The sequence below is a fragment of the Mobula hypostoma genome, chromosome 23 (genome assembly GCF_963921235.1).
Source record: "Mobula hypostoma chromosome 23, sMobHyp1.1, whole genome shotgun sequence".
NCBI lineage: Eukaryota > Metazoa > Chordata > Chondrichthyes > Myliobatiformes > Myliobatidae > Mobula > Mobula hypostoma.
Genome location: NC_086119.1, coordinates 56,269,467 through 56,292,525, shown reverse-complemented (window position 1 = coordinate 56,292,525; position 23,059 = coordinate 56,269,467). Strand labels below are relative to the sequence as shown.

The window sequence follows — 23,059 nt, the reverse complement described above, 5'->3', positions numbered from 1 at the left end:
AAAGGTATGGCCACATTGGTGGGATTGTATTACAGACCACCCAATAGTCAAAGAGAATTGGAAGTGCAAATCTGCAGAGAGATAGCAGGCAACTGCAGGAAACATAAAGTTGCGGTGGTAGGGGATTTTAATTTTCCATATATTGATTGGGTCTCCCATACTGGGGTCTAGATGGTTTAGAGTTTGTAAAATATGTTCAGGAAAGTTTTCTAAATCAATATATAGAGGGACCAACTAGAGGGGATGCAATATTGGATCTCCTGTTACGAAACAAGTTAGGACAAGTGACGGAAGTCTGTGTAGGGGAGCACTTTGGTTCCAGTGATCATAACACCATTAGTTTCAACTTGATCATGGACAAAGATAGATCTGGTCCTAGGGTTGAGGTTCTTAACTGGAAGAAAGCCAAATTTGAAGAAATGAGAAAGGACCTAAAAAGCGTGGATTGGGACAGGTTGTTCTCTGGCATGAATGTGATCGGTAGGTGGGAAGCCTTCAAAGCAGAAATTTTGAGAGTGCAGAATTTGTATGTTCCTGTCAGGATTAAAGGCAAGGTGAGTAGGAATAAGGAACCGTGGTTCTCAAGGGATATTGCAACTCTGATAAAGAAGAAGAGGGAGTTGTATGACGTGTATAGGAAGCAGGGAGCAAATAAGGTGCTTGAGGAGTATAAGAAGTGCAAGAAAATACTTAAGAAAGAAATCAGGCGGGCTAAAAGAAGACATGAGGGTGCCTTGGCAGTCAAAGTGAAGGATAATCCAAAGAGCTTTTACAGGTATATTAAGAACAAAAGGATTGTAAGGGATAAAATTGGTCCTCTTGAAGATCAGAGTGGTCAGCTATGTGCGGAACCAAAGGAAATGGGGGAGATCTTAAATAGGTTTTTTGCGTCTGTGTTTACTAAGGAAACTGGCATGAAGTCAATGGAATTAAGGGAAACAAGTAGTGAGATCATGGAAACTGTACAGATCGAAAAGGAGGAGGTCCTTACTGTCTTGAGGAAAATTAAAGTGGATAAATCCCCGGGACCTGACAGGGTGTTCCCTCGGACCTTGAAGGAGACTAGTGTTGAAATTGCAGGGGCCCTGGCTGAAATATTTAAAATGTCGCTGTCTACAGCTGAGGTGCCGGATGATTGGAGAGTGGCTCATGTTGTTCCGTTGTTTAAAAAAGGATCAAAAACTAATCCGGGAAATTATTGGCCAGTAAGTTTAACGTCAGTAGTAGGTAAGTTATTGGAGGGAGTACTAAGAGACAGAATCTACAAGCATTTGGATGGACCGGGACTTATTAGGGAGAGTCAACATGGCTTTGTGCGTGGTAGGTCATGTTTGACCAATCTATTGGAGTTTTTCGAGGAGGTTACCAGGAAAGTGGATGAAGGGAAGGCAGTGGATATTGTCTACATGGACTTCAGTAAGGCCTTTGACAAGGTCCCGCATGGGAGGTTAGTTAGGAAAATTCAGTCGCTAGGTATACATGGAGAGGTGGTATATTGGATTAGACATTGGCTCGATGGAAGAAGCCAGAGAGTGGTGGTAGAGAATTGCTTCTCTGAGTGGAGGCCTGTGACTAGTGGTGTACCACAGGGATCAGTGCTGGGTCCATTGTTATTTGTCATCTATATCAATGATCTGGATGATAATGTGGTAAATTGGATCAGCAAGTTTGCTGATGATACAAAGATTGGAGGTGTGGTAGACAGTGAGGAAGGTTTTCAGAGCCTGCAGAGGGACTTGGACCAGCTGGAAAAATGGGCTAAAAAATGGCAGATGGAGTTTAATACTGACAAGTGTGAGGTATTGCATGTTGGAAGGACAAACCAACGTAGAACATACAGGGTTAATGGTAAGGCACTGAGGAGTGCAGTGGAACAGAGGGATCTGGGAATACAGATACAAAATTCCCTAAAAGTGGCATCACAGGGTCGTAAAGAGAGCTTTTGGTACATTGGCCTTTATTAATCAAAGTATTGAGTATAAGAGCTGGAATGTTATGATGAGGTTGTATAAGGCATTGGTGAGGCCGAATCTGGAGTATTGTGTTCAGTTTTGGTCACTAAATTACAGGGAGGATATAAATAAGGTTGAAAGAGTACAGAGAAGGTTTACAAGGATGTTGCTAGGACTTGAGAAACTCAGTTACAGAGAAAGGTTGAATAGGTTGGGACTTTATTCCCTGGAGCGTAGAAGAATGAGGGGAGATTTGATAGAGGTATATAAAATTATGATGGGTATAGATAGAGTGAATGCAAGCAGGCTTTTTCCACTGAGGCAAGGGGAGAAAAAAACCAGAGGAGATGGGTTTAGGGTGAGGGGGGGAAAAGTTTAAAGGGAACATTAGGGGAGGCTTCTTCACACAGAGAGTGGTGGGAGTATGGAATGAGCTGCCAGACGAGGTGGTAAATGCGGGTTCTTTTTAACATTTAAGAATAAATTGGACAGATACATGGATGGGAGGTGTATGGAGGGATATGGTCCGTGGGACTAGGTAGAAAATGGTTCGGCACAGCCAAGGGCCAAAAGGCCTGTTTCTGTGCTGTAGTTTCTATGGTTTCTATGGGCCAAATGCAGGCAAATAGGACTAGCTTAGATTAAAATCGGTGCGTATGGACCAGTTGGGCTGAAGGGCCTGTGTTCAGACTATATGACTTTGTAATAATATGCACACAGTAAGTCAGCAGATAACAAGGATTTAATGCAGCTCATGGACATAGTTCTATAAAAAAAATGGATGAGATGAGCACAAAAGGCAAGGTTAACATTTATCAGGTGAGAACCAACAAGGATTTGTCAAGGACTTTCATGTCTGAACTAACTTGACTGAATTTTGTCAGAAACTAACAAGAGATTTGACAAGAACAGTGCACTGATCTGTCCATGTCCAGTAGATTTCTGACAGCCTTTGATAAGGTCCCACATAGGAGATTAGTGTGCAAAATTAGAGGACATGGTATTGGGGGTAGGGTACTGACATGGATCGTAAATTGGTTGGCAGATAGGAAACAAAGAGTAGGGATTAATGGGTCCCTTTCAGAGTGGCAGGTGGTGACTAGTACCTCAAGGCTCGGTGCTGGGACCGCAGCTATTTACAATATAGATTAACGATTTAGATGAAGGGATTAAAAGTAACATTAGCAAATTTGCAGATGACACAAAACTGGGTGGAAGTGTGAAATGTGCGGAGGATGTTGAGATAAAGCAGGATGACTTGGACAGGTTGGGTGAGTGGGCAGATGTAGTTTCATGTGGATAAATGTGAGGTTATCCACTTTGGTGGCAAGAACAGGAAGGCAGATTACTATTTGAATGGTGTCAAGTTAGGAAAAGGGGAAGTAGGAGATCTAGGTGTCCTTGTTCATCAGTCACTGACAGTAAGCATGTGGGTACAGCAAGCAGTGAAGAAAGCTAATGGCATGTTGGCCTTCATAACAAGGGGAGTTGAGTATAGGAGCAAAGAGGTCCTTCCGCAGTTGCACAGGGCCCTGGTGAGACCACACCTGGAATATTGTGTGCAGTTTTGGTCTCCAAATTTCAGGAAGGACATTCTTGCTATTGAGGGAGTGCAGCAGAGGTTCACGAGGTTAATTCCCGGGATGGCAGGATTGTCATATGTTGAAAGATTGGAGTGACTGGGCTTGTATACAGTGGAATTTAGAAGGATGAGAGGGGATCTGATTGAAACATATAAGATTATTAAGGGATTGGGCACGCAAGAGGCAGGAAACATGTTCCCGACGTTGGAGGAGTCCAGAACCAGAGGCCACAATTTGAGAATAAGGGGTAGGCTATTTAGAACGGAGTTGAGGAAAACTTTTTCACCCAGAGAGTTGTGAAGCTGTGGAATGCTCTGCCTCAGAAGGCAGTGGAGGCCAAGTCTCTGGATTCTTCCAAGAAAGAGTTAGATAGAACTCTTAAAGATAGTGGAGTCAAGGGATATGGGGAGAAGGCAAGAACGGGGTACTGATTGTGGATGATCAGCTATGATCACAGTGAATGGTGATGCTGGCTCGAAGGGCCGAATGGCCTATTCCTCCACCTATTGTCTATTGACATAATCCCATATGGCAGGCTGATCACAAACTTTAAAGCCTATTCGATCTAAATGGGTACTTCGACCAGTAGAATCCCGTGCTTTCACAGCTGCTCGTGTTCATGACTGAGACTTAATTGCCGGGAGCATTTGAAAGGCTGCAGATGATGCATTGTTATATCTGTGATTGACAGTGGAAAGCCTGAAAAAAGATGCAGATACTCTAACCATTTCAGTAAAAAAGTGGCAAAAGGAATTGCAGAAGTATATGATGCCTCAAGAACACAACAGGACCAGGAATAAGCCATATGATCACTCAAGCTGGCACCTCCAATTAAAGTGATCTTATCTGATCGACCCCAGGGGTCCAACAGCACCTATTCTAGCAACACACATAAAAATTGCCAGTGAACGCAGCAGGCCAGGCAGCACCTATAGGAAGAGGTACAGTCGACATTTCGGGCAGAGACCCTTCGTCAGGACTAACTGAAAGAAGAGATAGTAAGAGATTTGAAAGTGGGAGGGGTAGGGGGAGGAGGAGATCCGAAATGATAGGAGAAGACAGGAGGAGGACGGATGGAGCTCAGAGCTGGGAAGTTGATTGGCAAAAGAGATATGAGAGGATCATGGGATGAAAAGAAAGGGGGAGGGGGGAAGCCCAGAGGATGGGCAAGGAGTATAGTGAGAGGGACAGAGGGAGAAAAAGAGAGAGAAAAAAAAAATGAAAAATAAATAACGGATGGGGTATGAAGGGGAGGTGGGGCATTAACAGAAGTTAGAGAAGTCAATGTTCATGCCACCAGGTTGGAGGCTACCCAGACAGAATATGAGGTGTTGTTCCTCCAACCTGAGTGTGGCTTCATCTTTACAGTAGAGGAGGCCGTGGATAGACATATCAGAATGGGTATGGGACGTGGAATTAAAATGTGTGGCCACTGGGAGATCCTGCTTTCTCTGACAGGACAGAGCGCAAGTGTTCAGTGAAACAGTCTCCAGCCTGCGTCGGGTCTCGCCAATATATAGAAGGCCGTATCGGGAGCACTGGACGCAGTATATCACCCCAGCCGACTCACAGGTGAAGTGTCGCCTCACCTTGAAGGACTGTCTCGGGCGATGAATGGTAGTGAGGGAGGAAGTGTAAGGGCATATGCAGTACTTATTCCACTTACAAGGATAAGTGCCGGGAGGGAGATTGGTGGGAAAGGATGGGGGGCACGAATGGACAAGGGAGTCGCATAGGGAGCGATCCCAGCGGAAAGCAGAGAGGGGAGGGGAGGGAAAGATGTGCTTAGTGGTGGGATCCCGTTGGAGGTGGTGGAAGTTACAGAGAATAATATGTTGGACCCGGAGGCTGGTGGGGTGGTAGGTGAGGACCAGGGGAACCCTATTCCTAGTGGGGTGGCGGGAGGATGGGGTGAGGCAGATGTGCATGAAATGGGAGAGGTGCGTTTGACAGCAAAGTTGATGGTGGAGGAAGGGAAGCTCCTTTCTTTAAAAAAAAGGACATCTCCTTCGTCCTGGAATGAAAAGCTTCATCCTGAGAGCAGATGCAGCGGAGATGGAGGAATTGTGAGAAGGGGATGGCATTTTTGCAAGAGACAGGGTGGGAAGAGGAATAGTTCAGATAGCTGTGAGAGTCCATAGGCTTATAGTAGACATCAGTAGATAAGCTGTCTCCAGAGATAGAGACAGAAAGATCAAGAAAGGGGAGGGAGGTGTCGGAAATGGACCAGGTAAACTTGAGGGCAGTGTGAAAGTTGGAGGCAAAGTTAATGAAGTCAACGTGCTCAGCATGCGTACAGGAAGCAGCGCCAATGCAGTCGTCGATGTAGTGAAGGAAAAGTGGGGGACAGATACCAGTACAGGCTTGGAACATGGATTGTTCCACAAAGCCAATAAAAAGGCAGGCATAGCTGGGACCCGTACGGGTGCCCATGATCCTCTCATATCCCTTTTGCCAATCAAATTTCCAGCTCTTAGCTCCATCCCTTCCCCCTCCTGTCTTCTCCTATCATTTCGGATCTCCCCCTCCCCAACCCACTTTCAAATCTCTTACTATCTCTTCTTTCAGTTAGTCCTGACGAAGGGTCTCGGCCCGAAACGTCAGCTGTACCTCTTCCTACAGATGCTGCCTGGCCTGCTGCGTTAACCAGCAATTTTTATGAGTGTTGCTTGAAATTCCAGCATCTGCAGATTTCCTCGTGTAAGCACCTGTTCTAGTTCCCCTTAGTTCTCAATTCTTCACTCTTTCAAAACTATCTACCTTTAAATAATCCTTTAAATGATTTAGGCCCCACAACTCTCTAAAGCTCACGATTCCAGAAATTCAACACTCTGTTCTGGAAGAAATCTCTATCTACTCCTTTAAAGCAGTCTCCTCATCCTAGTAAAGGCTCTTACTCGTGAAAAGTTGATTCTTGATCCTTGAAACATCTTAACAATTACTCTGTCATATCGTTAGGATCCTATGTTCCAATAAGATCACCACTCATTCTTCTAAACTTCAAGAATACAGACACAACCTGTTTTGTCTCTCCAGAAAGGACAACCTTCTCATTCCTGGAATTAACCTGGTGAATCTCTCTTGGACTGCATCCTATATCTTCTCTTGGGTGCTGCAGAGGCCAAAATTATATGCAGTACTAGAGATGTGGCCTCACGTAGAACATAGAAAAGTACAGCACAGTACAGTACCTTCAGACTACAATGTTGTGATTGACCTGTATAAACATACTCCACGATCAATCTAACCCTTCCCACCTACGCAGCCCAAAACATTCATTTTTTTTTACATCCATGAGCCTACCTAAGTTTAAGAAAACATTCCTACTATATCAGCCTCTACCATCAATCCTGCAGGTCAATACATGCATCTATCCTCTCTGTGTAAAAAGCCTACCTCTCTTCCAATCATTTTAAATGGATGTATATTCGTAAAAAAAAAACTCTTTACAAACTCCAACTTCTTTGCAATAGAGCAATAAGCTATATGCCCTCTTTACGTCTGTACCCACCTTTCATCTTTTTGATTCATGGTGAAGAACACCTGGATCCCTCTGAAATTCACTCATCTGTAGTCTCTCTCCATTATGTCAATAGTCCATGTTTTGATGTCTTTGACTGAATTGCAGCAGCTTAAACATTAAACTTCATTCAACTGGGTTTTGCTGATTCACAAAATCTACCAGCATACTACTGCACAGTTACACTATCCTCATCACAACGTGCCCTTCTGCGTATCTTTGGGACACAGGCAAACTTGGACATCTTATATTACATCCTTTTTTCCAGGCTTCTCCAGATCACTGGTATTTATTTATTTTTAAAATTTATTCAGAGATACAGTGCGGAAAAGGCCCTTCTGAGCCTTAAAGCTGTACAGCCCAGCAACCCTTGACAACCCTGATTAATCCTGACCTAATCATAGGACAACTTACAATGACCAATTAACCTACCCAGCACATCATTGGACTGTTGGAGGAAATGGAAGGACTTGGAGAAAACCCACACATTCAACAGGGAAGACGTACCGATTCCTTACAGAGGACTCGGAGAATGAACTCCAAGATACGACAAGCCAAGCTGCAATAATGTCATGCTAACCGCTATGCTACCGTGGAACACATAATGACTAATTACAAAGCAAGTCAAAGTCAGCATGGTTTCTGTCAAGGGAAATCCTGCCTGACAAGTCTGTTATGAATTCTTCGAGGAAGCAACAAAGGAGAGGCAGTGGATGTCATATACTTGGATTCTGAGAAGGTATTTGATAAGGTGCCACACATGAGGCTGCTTAACAAGATAAAATCTTATGGCATTACAGGTAAGATGTTGGCATGGATAGCAGAATGGCTGGCAGGTAGGAAGCAGCGAGTGGGAATAGAAGGGCCCTTTTCTAGTGGTGTTCCGAAGGGGTCAGCATTGGGACAGCTGCATGGTAATGCATTTTGGTAAAAGGAACCAATATTGTTGACTGCTCTCTAAATGGGGAGAAGCTTCAAACATCAGAAGTGCAGAGGGACTTGTGAGTCCTCATGCAAGACTCCCAGAGGGTTAATTTACAGGTTGAGTCTGTGGTAAAGGCGGCAAATGAAATGTTGGCATTTATTTCAAAGGAAACAGAATATAAAAGCAAGAATATAAAGCTAGTCAGGCCCCACTTGGAGTACTGTGCTCAGTTCTGGTCGCCACTACAGGAAGGACGTGGAAACCATAGAAAGGGTGCAGAGGAGATTTACAAGGATGTTGCCTGGATTAGGAAGCATGCCTTATGAAAACAGGTTGAGTGAACTTGGCCTTTTCTCCTTGGAGCGACGGAGGATGAGAGGTGACCTGATAGAGGTGTATAAGATGATGAGAGGCATTGATCGTGTGGGTATTCAGAGGCTTTCTCCCAGGGCTGAAATGGTTGCCACAAGAGGACACAGGTTTAAGGTGCTGGGGAGTAGGTACAGAGGAGATGTCAGGGGTAAGTTTTTTTACGCAAAGAGTGGTGAGTGCGTGGAATGGGCTGGCGGCAACGGTGGTGGAGGCGGATACGAAAGGGTCTTTTAATAGACTTTTGGATAGGTACATGGAGCTTAGAAAAATACAGGGCTATGGGTAACCCCAGTAATTTCTAAGGTAGGGACATGTTCAGCACAACTTTGTGGGCCGAAGAGCCTGTATTGTGCTGTAGGTTTTCTATGTTTCTATGCTAGGCCTTTATAAGATACGAGTCAAGCCACACTTGGGGTATTGTCAATAGTTTTGGGCCCCATATCGCAGAAAGGATGTGTTGTCATTGGAGAGAGTCCAGAGGAGGTTCACAAGGATAATCCCATGAATAAAGGGGTTAACATATGAGGAGAGTTTGGCAGCCATGGGCCTGTACTCACTGGAATTTAGAAGAATGCAGGGGAACTCTCACTGAAGCCTACTGAATGTTGAAAGGAATAGATAGAGTGGATGTGGAGAGGATGTTTCCTATGATGGGGGCATCTGGAACTAGGGGGCACAGTTTCAAAACTGAGGGGCAACCCTTTAGAACAGAGGTAAGTACGAATTTTTTGGCCAGGGAATGGTAAATCTGTGGAATGCTTTGCCACAGACTGTGGTGGAGGCCAAGACTGTACGTATATTTCAGCCGGAAGTTGATAGATTCTTGATTGCTCAGGGCATAAAAAGATATGGGGTGAAGACAGGAGATTGGGACAGAGGAAACTTGAAAGTTGAGCAAATGCTGCACTACAATTGCACCTTTATTAGACCATAAAACACAGGAGCAGAACCAGGCCATTCAGCCCATTGAGTCTGTTCCACCATTCCATCAAGGCTGATCCGGGATTCCACTCAACCCCACACACCTGCTTTCTCACCATATCCTTTGATGCCCCAACCGATCAGGAAACTATCAACTTCCACCTTAAATATACACGTGGACTTGGCCTCCACCACAGTCTGTTGCAAAATATTCCATAGATTTACTACTCACTCTTCAGTTTAAAAAAAATTCCTCCTTACCACTGTACTAAAAGGCCACCCCTCAATTTTGAGGCTGTACCCTCTAGAGAGAGTTAGATATGACCCTTGTGGCTAAAGGGATCAGGGGGTATGGAGGGAAGGCTGGTACAGGGTTCTAAGTTGGATGATCAGCCATGATCATATTGAATGACGGTGCAGGCTCGAAGGACCGAATCGCCTACTCCTGCACCTATTTTCTATGTTTCTGGATACCTACACCAGAGGAAACATCCTCTTCACATCCACATTATCTTTTCAACATTCAGTAGGTCTCAATGAGATTCCCAAGCATTCTTCTAAATTACAGTGAGTACAGGCCTAAAGCTGCCAAACGCACTTCATATGTTAAATGCATCCCTTCATACCCAGAATCATCCTTGTGAACTCCTCTGAACTCTCTCCAGTGACAACACATCCTTTCTGAGATATGGGGCCCAAAACTGTTGACAATACTCCAAATGAAGCCTGACTAGTGTCTTATAAAGCCTCAGCATTATCTCGCTGCTTTTATATTCTATTCCCCTCGAAATTAATGCCAACGTTGCATTTGCCTTCTTTACCACAGACTCACCTGTAAATAAACCACCTGGGAGTCTTGCACAAGGACTCACAAGTCCCTCTGCACTCTGATGTTTGAACCATCGCCCCATTTAGATAAGCAACACACATCAAAGTTGCTGGTGAACGCAGCAGGCCAGGCAGCATCTCTAGGAAGAGGTGCAGTCGACGTTTCAGGCCGAGACCCTTCGTCAGGACTAACTGAAGGAAGAGTGAGTAAGGGATTTGAAGGGGGAGGGGGAGATCCAAAATGATAGGAGAAGACAGGAGGGAGAGGGATGGAGCCAAGAGCTGGACAGGTGATAGGCAAAAGGGATATGAGAGGATCATGGGACAGGAGGTCCGGGAAGAAAGACAAGGAGGGCGGGGTGGGGGGACCCAGAGGATGGGCAAGGGGTATATTCAGAGGGACAGAGGGAGTAAAAGGAGAGTGAGAGAAAGAATGTGTGTATAAAAATAAACAACAGATGGGGTATGAGGGGGAGGTGGGGCATTAGTGGAAGTTAGAGAAGTCAATGTTCATGCCATCAGGTTGAAGGCTACCCAGACGGAATATAAGGTGTTGTTCCTCCAACCTGAGTGTGGCTTCATCTTTACAGTAGAGGAGGCCGTGGATAGACATGTCAGAATGGGAATGGGATGTGGAATTAAAATGTGTGGCCACTGGGAGATCCTACTTTCTCTGGCGGACAGAGCGTAGGTGTAGAGTTTGGGTAGCCTCCAACCTGATGGCATGAACATCGACTTCTCTAACTTCCGCTAATGCCCCACCTCCCCCTCGTACCCCATCTGTTCCTTATTTTTATACACACATTCTTTCTCTCACTCTCCTTTTTCTCCCTCTGTCCCTCTGAATATACCCCTTGCCCATCCTCTGGGTCCCCCCCGCCCGCCCTCCTTGTCTTTCTTCCCGGACCTCCTGTCCCATGATCCTCTCATATCCCTTTTGCCTATCACCTGTCCAGCTCTTGGCTCCATCCCTCCCCCTCCTGTCTTCTCCTATCATTTTGGATCTCCCCCTCCCCCTCCAACTTTCAAATCCCTTACTCACTCTTCCTTCAGTTAGTCCTGACGAAGGGTCTCGGCCTGAAACGTCGACTGTACCTCTTCCTAGAGATGCTGCCTGGCCTGCTGCGTTCACCAGCAACTTTGATGTGTGTTGCTTGAATTTCCAGCATCTGCAGAATTCCTGTTGTTTGCCCCATTTAGATAATAGTCCACCCTATTATTCCTTTTACCAAAATGCATTATCATACATTTTGCAACTGTGTATTCCATCTGCCACTTTTTTGCAAATTCTTCAAATTTGTCTTAGTCCTGCTGCAAATGCATTGCTTCCACAGCACTACCTCCCATTCCTTCTATCATCCCCAAACTTTGCCACAAAGCCATCAATTCCTTATCCAAATCATTGACAAACAATGGGAAAAGTAGCAGTCCCAATATTGACCCGAGGAACATCACTAGCCAACCAGAAAAGGCCACCTTCATTCTCACTTGCTGCCTCTTCTCTATCAGATATTCATCTATCCATGTCAGTATCTTTCCTGTAATAGAAACCATAGAAACTACAGCACAGAAACAGGCCTTTTGGCCCTTCTTGGCTGTGCCGAACCATTTTCTGCCTAGTCCCACTGACCCGCACACGGACCATATCCCTCCATACACCTCCCATCCATGTATCTGTCCAATTTAGTCTTAAATGTTAAAAAAGAACCTGCATTTACCACCTCGTCTGGCAGCTCATTCCATACTCCCACCACTCTCTGTGTGAAGAAGCCCTCCCTAATGTTCCCTTTAAACTTTTCCCCCCTCACCCTAAACCTATGTCCTCTGGTTTTTTTTCTCCCCTTGCCTCAGTGGAAAAAGCCTGCTTGCATTCACTCTATCTATATCCATCATAATTTTATATACCTCTATCAAATCTCCCCTCATTCTTCTACGCTCCAGGGAATAAAGTCCCAACCTATTCAACCTTTCTCTGTAACTGAGTTTCTCAAGTCCCGGCAACATCCTTGTAAACCTTCTCTGTACTCTTTCAACGCAAACAACAGGAATTCTGCAGATGCTGGAAATTCAAGCAACATACATCAAAGTTGCTGGTGAACGCAGCAGGCCAAGCAGCATCTGTAGGAAGAGGTGCAGTCGACGTTTCAGGCCGAGACCCTTCGTCCTGACGAAGGGTCTCGGCCTGAAACGTCAACTGCACCTCTTCCTACAGATGCTGCTTGGCCTGCTGCGTTCACCAGCAACTTTGATGTATGTTGCCTGTACTCTTTCAACCTTATTTATATCCTTCCTGTAATTTGGTGACCAAAACTGAACACAATACTCCAGATTCGGCCTCACCAATGCCTTATACAACCTCATCATAACATTCCAGCTCTTATACTCAATACTTTGATTAATAAAGGCCAATGTACCAAGAGCTCTCTTTACGACCCTATCTACCTGTGGCGCCACTTTTAGGGAATTTTGTATCTGTATTCCCAGATCCCTCTGTTCCACTGCAGTCCTCAGTGCCTTACCATTAACCCTGTATGTTCTATGTTGGTTTGTCCTTCCAACGTGCAATACCTCACACTTGTCAGTATTAAACTCCATCTGCCATTTTTTAGCCCATTTTTTCAGCTGGTCCAAGTCCCTCTGCAGGCTCTGAAAACTTTCCTCACTGTCTACTACACATCCAATCTTTGTATCATCAGCAAACTTGCTGATCCAATTTACCACATTATCATCCAGATCATTGATATAGATGACAAATAACAATGGACCCAGCACTGATCCCTATGGCACACCACTAGTCACAGGCCTCCACTCAGAGAAGCAATTCTCTACCACCACTCTCTGGCTTCTTCCATCGAGCCAATGTCTAATCCAATTTACCACCTCTCCATGTATACCTAGCGACTGAATTTTCCTAACTAACCTCCCATGCGGGACCTTGTCAAAGGCCTTACTGAAGTCCATGTAGACAATATCCACTGCCTTCCCTTCATCCACTTTCCTGGTAACCTCCTCGAAAAACTCCAATAGATTGGTCAAACATGACCTACCACTCACAAAGCCATGTTGACTCTCCCTAATAAGTCCCAGTCTATCCAAATGCTTGTAGATTCTGTCTCTTAGTACTCCCTCCAATAATTTACCTACTACCGACGTTAAACTTTCTGGCCTATAATTTCCCGGATTACTTTTCGATCCTTTTTTAAACAACGGAACAACATGAGCCACTCTCCAATCATCCGGCACCTCACCTGTAGACAGCGGCATTTTAAATATTTCAGCCAGGGCCCCTGCAATTTCAACACTAGTCTCCTTCAAGGTCCGAGGGAGCACCCTGTCAGGTCCCGGGGATTTATCCACTTTAATTTTCCTCAAGACAGCAAGGACCTCCTCCTTTTCGATCTGTACAGTTTCCATGATCTCATTACTTGTTTCCCTTAATTCCATTGACTTCATGCCAGTTTCCTTAGTAAACACAGACGCAAAAAACCTATTTAAGATCTCCCCCATTTCCTTTGGTTCCGCACATAGCCGACCACTCTGATCTTCAAGAGGACCAATTTTATCCCTTACAATCCTTTTGTTCTTAATATACCTGTAAAAGCTCTTTGGATTATCCTTCACTTTGACTGCCAAGGCAACCTCATGTCTTTTTTTAGCCCTCCTGATTTCTTTCTTAAGTATTTTCTTGCACTTCTTATACTCCTCAAGCACCTTATTTACTCCCTGCTTCCTATACACGTCATACAACTCCCTCTTCTTCTTTATCAGAGTTGCAATATCCCTTGAGAACCAAGGTTCCTTATTCCTATTCAATTTGCCTTTAATCCTGACAGGAACATACAAACTCTGCACTCTCAAAATTTCTGCTTTGAAGGCTTCCCACCTACCGATCACATTCATGCCAGAGAACAACCTGTCCCAATCCACGCTTTTTAGATCCTTTCTCATTTCTTCAAATTTGGCCTTCTTCCAGTTAAGAACCTCAACCCTAGGACCAGATCTATCCTTGTCCATGATCAAGTTGAAACTAATGCCATAGGATTTTATTTTATTTGAAAAATAGCATCCCTTTATAAAGCCTGTTTGATCTTTAAAAATAATTTTACCCAAAATATTCTCCAACCAATTGGCCATTATCTTTGCCAGAATCTTAGCGTCGACATTCAGTAATGAAATAGGTCTATATGAAGCACAGTCAGTGGGATCTTTATCTTTTTTAATAATTAAAGAAATAGAAGCCTCATAAAAAGTAAGTCACCTTTCACAAAAGAATCCTTAAATATTTCCAACAGATATGGAGAAAGCAACTTTATAAAGGGTCGCTATTCTTTTTCAAATGTTCGGAGACTATTCATATATTCATCCTCTTTTAAAACTCCACAATGTGTTGCATCTTTGGATGCTGAAAAAGCGTTCGATCGAGTCGAATGGAAATATTTATTTAATGTTTTAGAGAAATTTGGCTTTGGTGCTAATTTTAATAATTGGATTAAAATGATATATAAAGCTCCTATTGCTACTGTTGTCACTAACAATTGTAGGTCTCTTTTTTTTCAGCTTTCACAGGGGACAAGGCAAGGCTGTCCATTAAGTCCTTTGTTATTTAATTTAATATTAGAACCCCTTGCTATTGCTCTTCGTGAGGCTAAAAATATCCATGGGATTTTTGTGAATGAGACCATGCATAAGATCTCTCTTTATGCTGACGATTTATTGGTTTATATATCTAATCCTGACGAATCTATTCCTGCCTTGCTAAAATTATTCAATGAATTTGGAGAAGTTTCAGGATATAAAATAAATTTCAGTAAAAGTGAATTGTTTCCTTTAAATGATTCTGTCTCTATATATGATAATACTCCTTTTAAAGTCACAGATTCTTTATAGATATTTAGGTATTATAATTACTAAAAAGTATAAAGATCTTTATAAAGCCAACTTTGTTCCTTTAGTAGACTCTATGAAGTATTTATTTAGTAGATGGAGTCCACTTACATTTTCACTTGTTGGTCGTATTCATATCGTTAAAATGATGATTTTACCAAAACTTTTATATTTATTTCAGAATATCCCTGTTTTTTTTGACTAGGAAGTTTTTTGATCGGATTGATTCTATTATTTTACCTTTTATTTGGAATAATAAAAGACCAAGAATTAGTAAATGTCACTTACAAAAATTGAAAAAGGATGGAGGTCTTGCTTTGCCTAATCTAAGAATATATTATTGGGCTGTTAATGTGCGATACACGTCCTTTTGGTTATATTGGGTTGATAAGAGTGATCGGCCAATTTGGGTAGACCTGGAACTGAAAGTTGTAAAAGAGTTTTATTTAACCTCATTATTGGGAGCTGCTTTATCTATACAATTAGCTAAAGTTGCTAATTTAAACCTATATCCTATGATTAAGTATTCTTTACAAATATGGCTCCAGTTCCACAATTTTTTTTAATCTTAAAAAATCTAAACTTTGCAGTTTAATTTATCGAAATTACTTTGTTAAGCCTTCTTTGAGTGATCCAATTTTTTTAACTTAATTTTAATTAATTTTTTTTGGATTATTTAAAGAAGATAGATCGATGTCTTTTGAACAAATAACTGATATATATTCCCTTTCATACTCACACTTTCTGCAATACCTTCAAGTTAAATATTTTTTACAAAAATATTTAAGTAATTTTCCTTACATATTGGAGGCTGACCTGTTAGATACTATTATGAGTATGAACCCTTCGATCAAGGGTTCTTTTGGAAGAATTTATAATTTATTATTACAATGGGATAAGCGTCCTTTATCTAAGATTAAACGGGATTGGGAAAAGGAACTCAATTTGACTTTTATGACCGAGGATTAGATGCGGATTTTGAAGTTGGTTAACTCTTCTTCAATTTGTGCTAGCCATTCACTGATTCAATTTAAAATTGTACATCGTTATCACTTGATGAAGGAGAGACTTCCTAAAATATTTTCTAATGTTGATAGTTATTGTGATAGATGTAAAACTGAGATAGCTACACTGACACATATATTTTCGTCTTGTTCTATATTGGAACAGTTCTGGAAGGCAGTTTTTTCAACAATTTCTAAAGCACTTAAAATTAATCTACAACCTAATAAATTAACTGTGCTTTTTGGAATAATTCCTCAAAATATTCATGGTATTTCTGTGTCTAACCAACATGTTATTGCATTTGTTACATTGATAGCTAGGAGGGCCATTTTGTTGAAGTGGAAGGATACATCAGCTCCCACTTTGTCACAATGCTTCTCTCAAGTGATGCTATGTCTTAGTTTGGAGAAAATTAGAAGTCGAACCTTTGAACCTTTATTTGATTTTAAGAAAAGATGGGGCTCATTTGCTTGTTATTATCATTTGAGCTAATTGTGAGATTCTTTCCACGATCTAATTGTAAATTTTTTGGTATATATTTTTTTCTTGCTGGTGGTTTGATGTTTATTTTTAGAAGCTTTTTGTATGACACATGGCTCCGGGGTTGTACATCTAATGGTTTTTTCCTCCCCCCCCCACTTTCTCTGCTTAGTAGGTTTTTTTTGTTATCACAAAATTTTTTTCAATCTTTAAGATAATGTCGTTTTTGAGACATTGTAAGTGTTGTTACTTCAATGTACTCCTGTTATTTCTTTTGTATAACAATAAAAAGATTTGAAAAGAAAGGATTTTATCTTATTAAGCAGCCTCACGTGAGGCACCTTATCAAATGCCTTCTTAAAATCCAAGTAAATGACATCCACTGCCTCTCCTTTGTCCACCCTGCTTGTTATTTTCTCGAAGAACTCTAACCGATTTGTCAAGCAAGATTTCCCTAGACAGAAACCATGCTGACTTTGATTTATTTTATCATTAAGTCTCCAAGTACCCTGAAATCTCACCCACTCTTTAAGAAAGGAGGAAGACAGCAGAAAATATAGACCAGTTAGCCTGACCTCAGTGGTTGGGAAGATGTTGGAGTCAATCGTTAAGGATGAGGTTATGGAGTACTTGATGACACAGGACAAGATAGAATATAGTCACACACACATAAAAGTTGCTGGTGAATGCAGCAGGCTAGGCAGCATCTATAGGAAGAGGTACAGTCCATGTTTCGGGCCGAGACCCTTCGTCAGGACTAACTGACACACACAAAATGCTGGTGAACGCAGTAGGCCAGGCAGCATCTATAGGAAGAGGTACAGTCGATGTTTCGGGCCGAGAACATAGCAAGGTTTTCTTCAGGGGAAATCTTGCCTGTTGGAATTCTCTGAGGAGATTACACTTTGGATAGATAAAGGAGATGCAGTGGATGTTGGACTTTCAGAAACCCTTTAACAATGTGACACACATGAGGTTGCTTACCAAGTTAAGAGCCCATGGTATTTTAGGAAAGTTACTGGCATGGTTAGAGCATTGGTTAATCAGTAGGAGGTTGAGTCAGTAATGAGGAAGGCAAATGCAATGTTAGCATCCATTTCAAGAGGTCTAGAACGCAAGAGCAGGGATGTGATGCTGAGGCTTTATAAGGCACTGGTGAGGCCTCGCTTTGAGTATTGTGAACAGTTTCGGGATCTTCATCGAAGAAAAGATATGCTGGCATTGGAGATGGTTCTGGGAATGAAAAGGTTATCACATGAGGAATATTTGAAAGCTCTGGGTCTGTACTCTCTGGAACTTAGAGCGATAAGGGGGGATCTCACTGAAACCTTTCGAATGCTGATAGGCCAAGATAGAGTAGATTTGGAAAGGATGTTTCCCATGGTGGGGAGTCTAAAATAAGAGGGCACAGCCTTAGGATAGAGGAGCGTTCATTTAAAACAGAGATGCGGAGAAATTTCTTTAGTCAGAAGATGGTATGTGGAATTTATTACCACAGGCAGCTGTGAAAGACAGGTCATTAGGGATAGTTAAAGCAGAGCTTGACAGGTTCTTGATTGGTCATGGCATCAAAGGTTATGGGCAGAAGGCCGGGGAGTGGGGCTGAGAGGGGGGACAGAGAAAAGGATCAGCAGACTCGATGGGCCAAATGGCCTAATCCTGCTCCTATGTCTTATAGTCTTAATAATAAGTCTCCAACACATTCTCAACCACTGAGGCCAGGTCAATTGGCCTATAATTTATTTTCCTTTGCCTTTCTCCCTTCTTAAAGAGTCGGGTGACATTTGCAATCTTCAAGTCCTCCGAGACCATGCCAGAATCAAATGATTCTTGAAAGATCATGACCAATGCATCCACTATCTCTTCAGCAACCTCTCTCAGGAGTCTGGGATGTTGTCCATCTGGTCCAGGGGACTCATTCACTTTAGGACCTTTGAGTTTGCCTAGCACTTTTTCCTTTGTAATACCAATGGCACTAAATCCTGTTCCCTGACACTCACAGACCTCTGGTACACTGCTTGTGTTTTCCACAGACTGATGTTAAGCTCTCAACTATGGTCTTCTTTCAGCCAATACTCAGTGATGCTCACGTCTTACCAACCAATCTCTAATTGCTCCACGATTTCGTCTAACTTATTCTGAATGCTACGTGTATTTAAATACAGCATTTTCGTCCTTTTGAATTTTGCCTCTGTGGTACAACTCAACTCTTCGCTCTGTCTGCACTTGGACCTAATCATGGCTTGTCCTTCCTTACATTTCTGTTACATCCATCATCTACTTGTAATCCTGCTGGCTCATCCTGAGCTCTATCATACTGATTCTCATCCCCCTGCCATATTAGATTAAGCCACTCCCAACAGCTCTAGTAAACCTGCCCACAAGAATATTGGCCCCCCTCAGATTCAAGTGCAACCCATCCCTTTTGTACAGGTCACATCTGCCCCGGGTGAGGTCCTAATGATCCAAAAATCTGAATCCCTGCCCCTCACTCCAATTCTTCAGCCATGCATTTGTTTACCACCTCACTCTATTCCTATCCTCACTGTCATGTGACACAAGCAGCAATCCCAAGATAACTACCCTTGTGGTCCTGCTTCTCAGCTTCCTTCCTATCTCCTTGTATTCTGTTTTCAGGACCTCCTCCCTTTTTCTGGGTCTCCAAGTGTTCTGGTTTCCTCCCCCCCACCCATCTCAAAGACACGTGGAATGGTTGGTTAACTGGCTGCAGTAAATTGCCTCTAAATGCTTAGGTGAGTGGCAGAATCTGAGTGAAGTTTGTGGTGGGTGCCTGGAATGTGTTGCCAGGGATGACGGCAGATATGATAGAGATGTTTCAGAGGCTCTTAAATAGATACATGAATGTTCAGAAAATGGTGGGATATGCAGGCAGAAGAGGTAAAGGTATCATTATTTGAATTAATTTGGCAAAACACTCCTAGCAGAATACTCTATTCCTGTGCTGTACCATCCTATGAAGTTGATAGCACATAGGAAGTATGAAAAAATAGAATTTAGTAGTGTAAATGAGTGGTTAAGATTGGCATGGACTTGGTGGACAGAAAGGCCCATTTCCATGCTGTATCCCTCTATGTGTAGATTAGATTGCCAGACCAAAGGAAACATATGGTTGCACTGGAGAGTGCGCAGGGAAGTTCACCAAGATATTGTCTGGAATGGAGTGAAATAGAGTGCATCTGAATAAAAAGGTTTTACCCAAAGTACCCACCTCCTTACTTTCTCATGTAGTATATTCCAAAGTGCAGAATGTAATTGCCCTTTGGAACGTATGAATGAGAAGGTAAAGAGGCAGGTATTCTCTCAACATTAAAATGATCTAAATGAGCACTTCAATTACCAGGGCGTAGAAAACTACAGACCAAATGCTGCTAAATTATGTAAGTGTAGATAGATACTTCATGGTGGGTCAAAGGCTTGTTTCCATGGTGCATGAGGCTATGATTCTATAATTGTGATCGAGGTGCACCACACCTCCTTGGTTGCTAAGGCATTACAGAAGTCACTGAGACTCAAAAACAAACTATTTCTCAGCTGATTGTTGTAGAAATGTCTTTACATATTAACTGAGGACTAAATATCAAACAGCTTGAATGATGGAATAGACTCACCTGGAACTGAAATCTCAGTGTAACTCGATCTTTTATCTGTCAGTGCGGACAGAGATTTTGGTGCTGATATTGGCCCACTGATAGAATGTCTCTGTGAGCAAAAATACACATTTAAAAACTGTTACTGTGTAATTCTAAATACATAAATACGCATCTCAACTACACTGGATTCAAAGCCTATTTCAGTCGTTTCTGTACTAATAACTTCAATTAAATAGCAGTTTGTGAACTTTAAAATTTACTGTTTATGAAAAGAATTATCATAAAGGGTTCAATTCCTGCCGCTGCCTGTAAGAAGTTTCTACGTTCTCCCTGTTACTGCGTGGGTTTACTCTCACAGACCAAAGACGTACCGGTTGGTAGGTTAAATGGTCATTGTAAATTATCCCATGATTAGACCATAATACCATAAGAGATAGGAGTAGAAAAAGCCATCTGGCCCATTGGGTCTGCTCCGCCATTTCATCATGGCTGATTCATTTTGCTTGCCAGGCCCAATCTCCTGCCTTCTCCCCATAACCCTTCATGCCCTGACCAATAAAGAATCTATCAATCTCTGCCTCAAATATACATACAGACCTGACCTCCACAGATTCACCACTCTCTGGTTAAATAAATTGCTCATCTCCTTTCTAAACTAACACCCCTCTATTCAGAGGTTGTGTCCTCTGTTCTTAACACTCTCCCACCATAGGAAACATCCTCTCCACATCTACTCTATCAAGGTCTTTGATCTTTCAATAGGTGATAGGCTAACAGCAAATCCAGAGATTGCTGAGTGGTGCAGCTCAATAGGCTGGAAGGCCTACTCCATGCTGTATTGCAATAAATTTTAAAAATTAAACAAACAGGAAATAGAGGATTGTAAAGAAATGAAATAATGGAATGTTTTCAGACACCACCACCTCAGTTGATATCTTCCCCAATGAAATGTTGCATATACTGAGAATATCCCTCTAAATTGATGGGAGCTTTATGTTACTGGCGTTTCACGGCAAGCAGCAACTGATGAATTTAATTGAATTTAATTGAATTGACTTTATTTCTTACATTCTTCACATACATGAGTAAAAATCTTCACGTTACATCTCCGTCTAAAGGTGCAAGTGCAATCATAGCAATTTATAATAAATAGAACAGTCAATGTAATATACAGTACTCTTAAATCAGCATGAGTTAATCAGTCTGATGGCCTGGTGGAAGAACCTGTCCCAGAGCCTGTTGGTCCTGGCTTTGATGCCGCAGTACCGTATCCTGGATGGTAGCAGCTGGAATATGTTGTGGTTGGGGAATCATGGTTAAGCCACAACTACTTGCATTTAGGGCATGCGTACAGTGCTGTGTAACATCCCAAGATGCTTCCTGATGCTTTGTGAATACAAATACATTATAGCTACTGTGAAAAAATATACTTATATAAATAAAAATTTAAAATATAGTTTTATTTTGCCAGTAGACAAATGTAGACAAGATACTTGCCTTCATTAGTTTGGCCATCAAAGACAGAAGTTAGGGAAGTTATGCTCCAACGATCAGACCTCAGCTGGAGGACTGTTGTGGAGTTCTGGCCAGCACAGTATAGGAAAGATGTGATAGCACAGAAGATGATGAAAAGGTGATTCATCAGTCCTGATGCACAGATTTCACCGAAAACAGAGAACTCCTTTCCCCCTGCAGTTCACTGAGTTCTTCCAGCAGCCTGTTTCTCCAGATCTGCAGTCTCTCGTATCTTTATTTTACAAGAACGTTGCCTGGGATGGAGTAGCTCAGTTATGAGGAGAGACTGGAGAAGCCAGGTTTGTTTTCCCTAGTGTGAGAAGTTTACGAGGGGACATGACTGAAATATATAAATCTTTTTTTTTAATTTTATTTTTATTTGGATAAGGAATTCACAATTATCATGTACTTTTTTCACACATATAACCTTTTCCATTTTTTTATATGTATAAAACTACAATTATTTATACATTCTTTTTTTTTAATTTTATTTTTATTTGGATAAGGAGTTCACAATTATCATGTACTTTTTTCACACATATAACCTTTTCCATTTTTTTATATGTATAAAACTACAATTATTTATACATTCTTAAGTACACATTGAGATAATATAAAAGCAAAATAAACATTTAAATAGATAATTATGTACTGTGGTAAATCTAACCTATTAGGCTAAGTAATGAAATTAGTTGTTAAGAAAAATGGTAATAATAGTTTCCATACAACCCTTCTGGACCATTTCCACTGGTCCAAAATGTTGCATACAAGCCTATATACCAACCATTGTAGGTGTTTATATCCCAATTTGTTCGTGCTTGTTCCTGCCCGCAGACATAATTATCCAATCCCTATGTACTTATTTACTTAATTTTTTCATTTTTTTTTATCCCTTTCCCAAATCTTTCCCTTTACTTGTGTTAATTCTCTATTTTCCAAAAAAAAACAAACATTTAGACTAGGGGTGCTTACGTTAGCAATATTACTGTGTTGATGAGAAGAGCAATATAAATCATTAGGAGAGTCATCTAAAGTCTGCTCGCATTGGGGTTATATATTCAATCCATTTATTCCAGATTTGATAAAATGTTTCTTTTTGAGTTCTCAGGGAGTAAGTCAACTTTTCCATTTTAAATATTTCCAAGATAATTTCGTACCAATCTTCTAATGTAGGTGGTATTGGATTTAGCCATTTTCTAGTGATTGATTTCTTACTTGCCGCTAAGAGGGCCTGCAGCAACTTTATATCTTCCTTCTGTTCAAGGAACAATACATGCCCCAAATAGAGCGTCTCAAAGTTCAGAGGTATCTGGGACCTAAGTACCTTAACTAATGTTCTATGAATACCTTCCCAAAATAGACTTAATTTAGGGCAATCCCAGAAAATATGAAAATGATTTGCCTCCTTAGAGCCGCACCTTCTCCAACACATCACATTTGTATCTTTATATTTTTCCTGATAT

At 41.8% G+C, this 23,059-nt stretch overlaps 1 protein-coding gene across 11 annotated transcripts in view; it reads right to left on the bottom strand.

The window, feature by feature from the left end:
• specc1la (sperm antigen with calponin homology and coiled-coil domains 1-like a) overlaps positions 1-23,059 on the bottom strand; it is a 282,720-nt gene that overhangs the window by 120,253 nt on the left and 139,408 nt on the right. For 10 of the 11 annotated variants that reach the window (XM_063031671.1, XM_063031670.1, XM_063031672.1 and 7 more), the window contains one exon: positions 20,100-20,190. In XM_063031671.1, coding sequence (XP_062887741.1) covers positions 20,100-20,190 — 91 coding nt within the window. Of the gene's footprint in view, positions 1-20,099; positions 20,191-23,059 lie in introns of those variants that run through there. The other variant, XM_063031680.1, reaches the window with a different exon arrangement.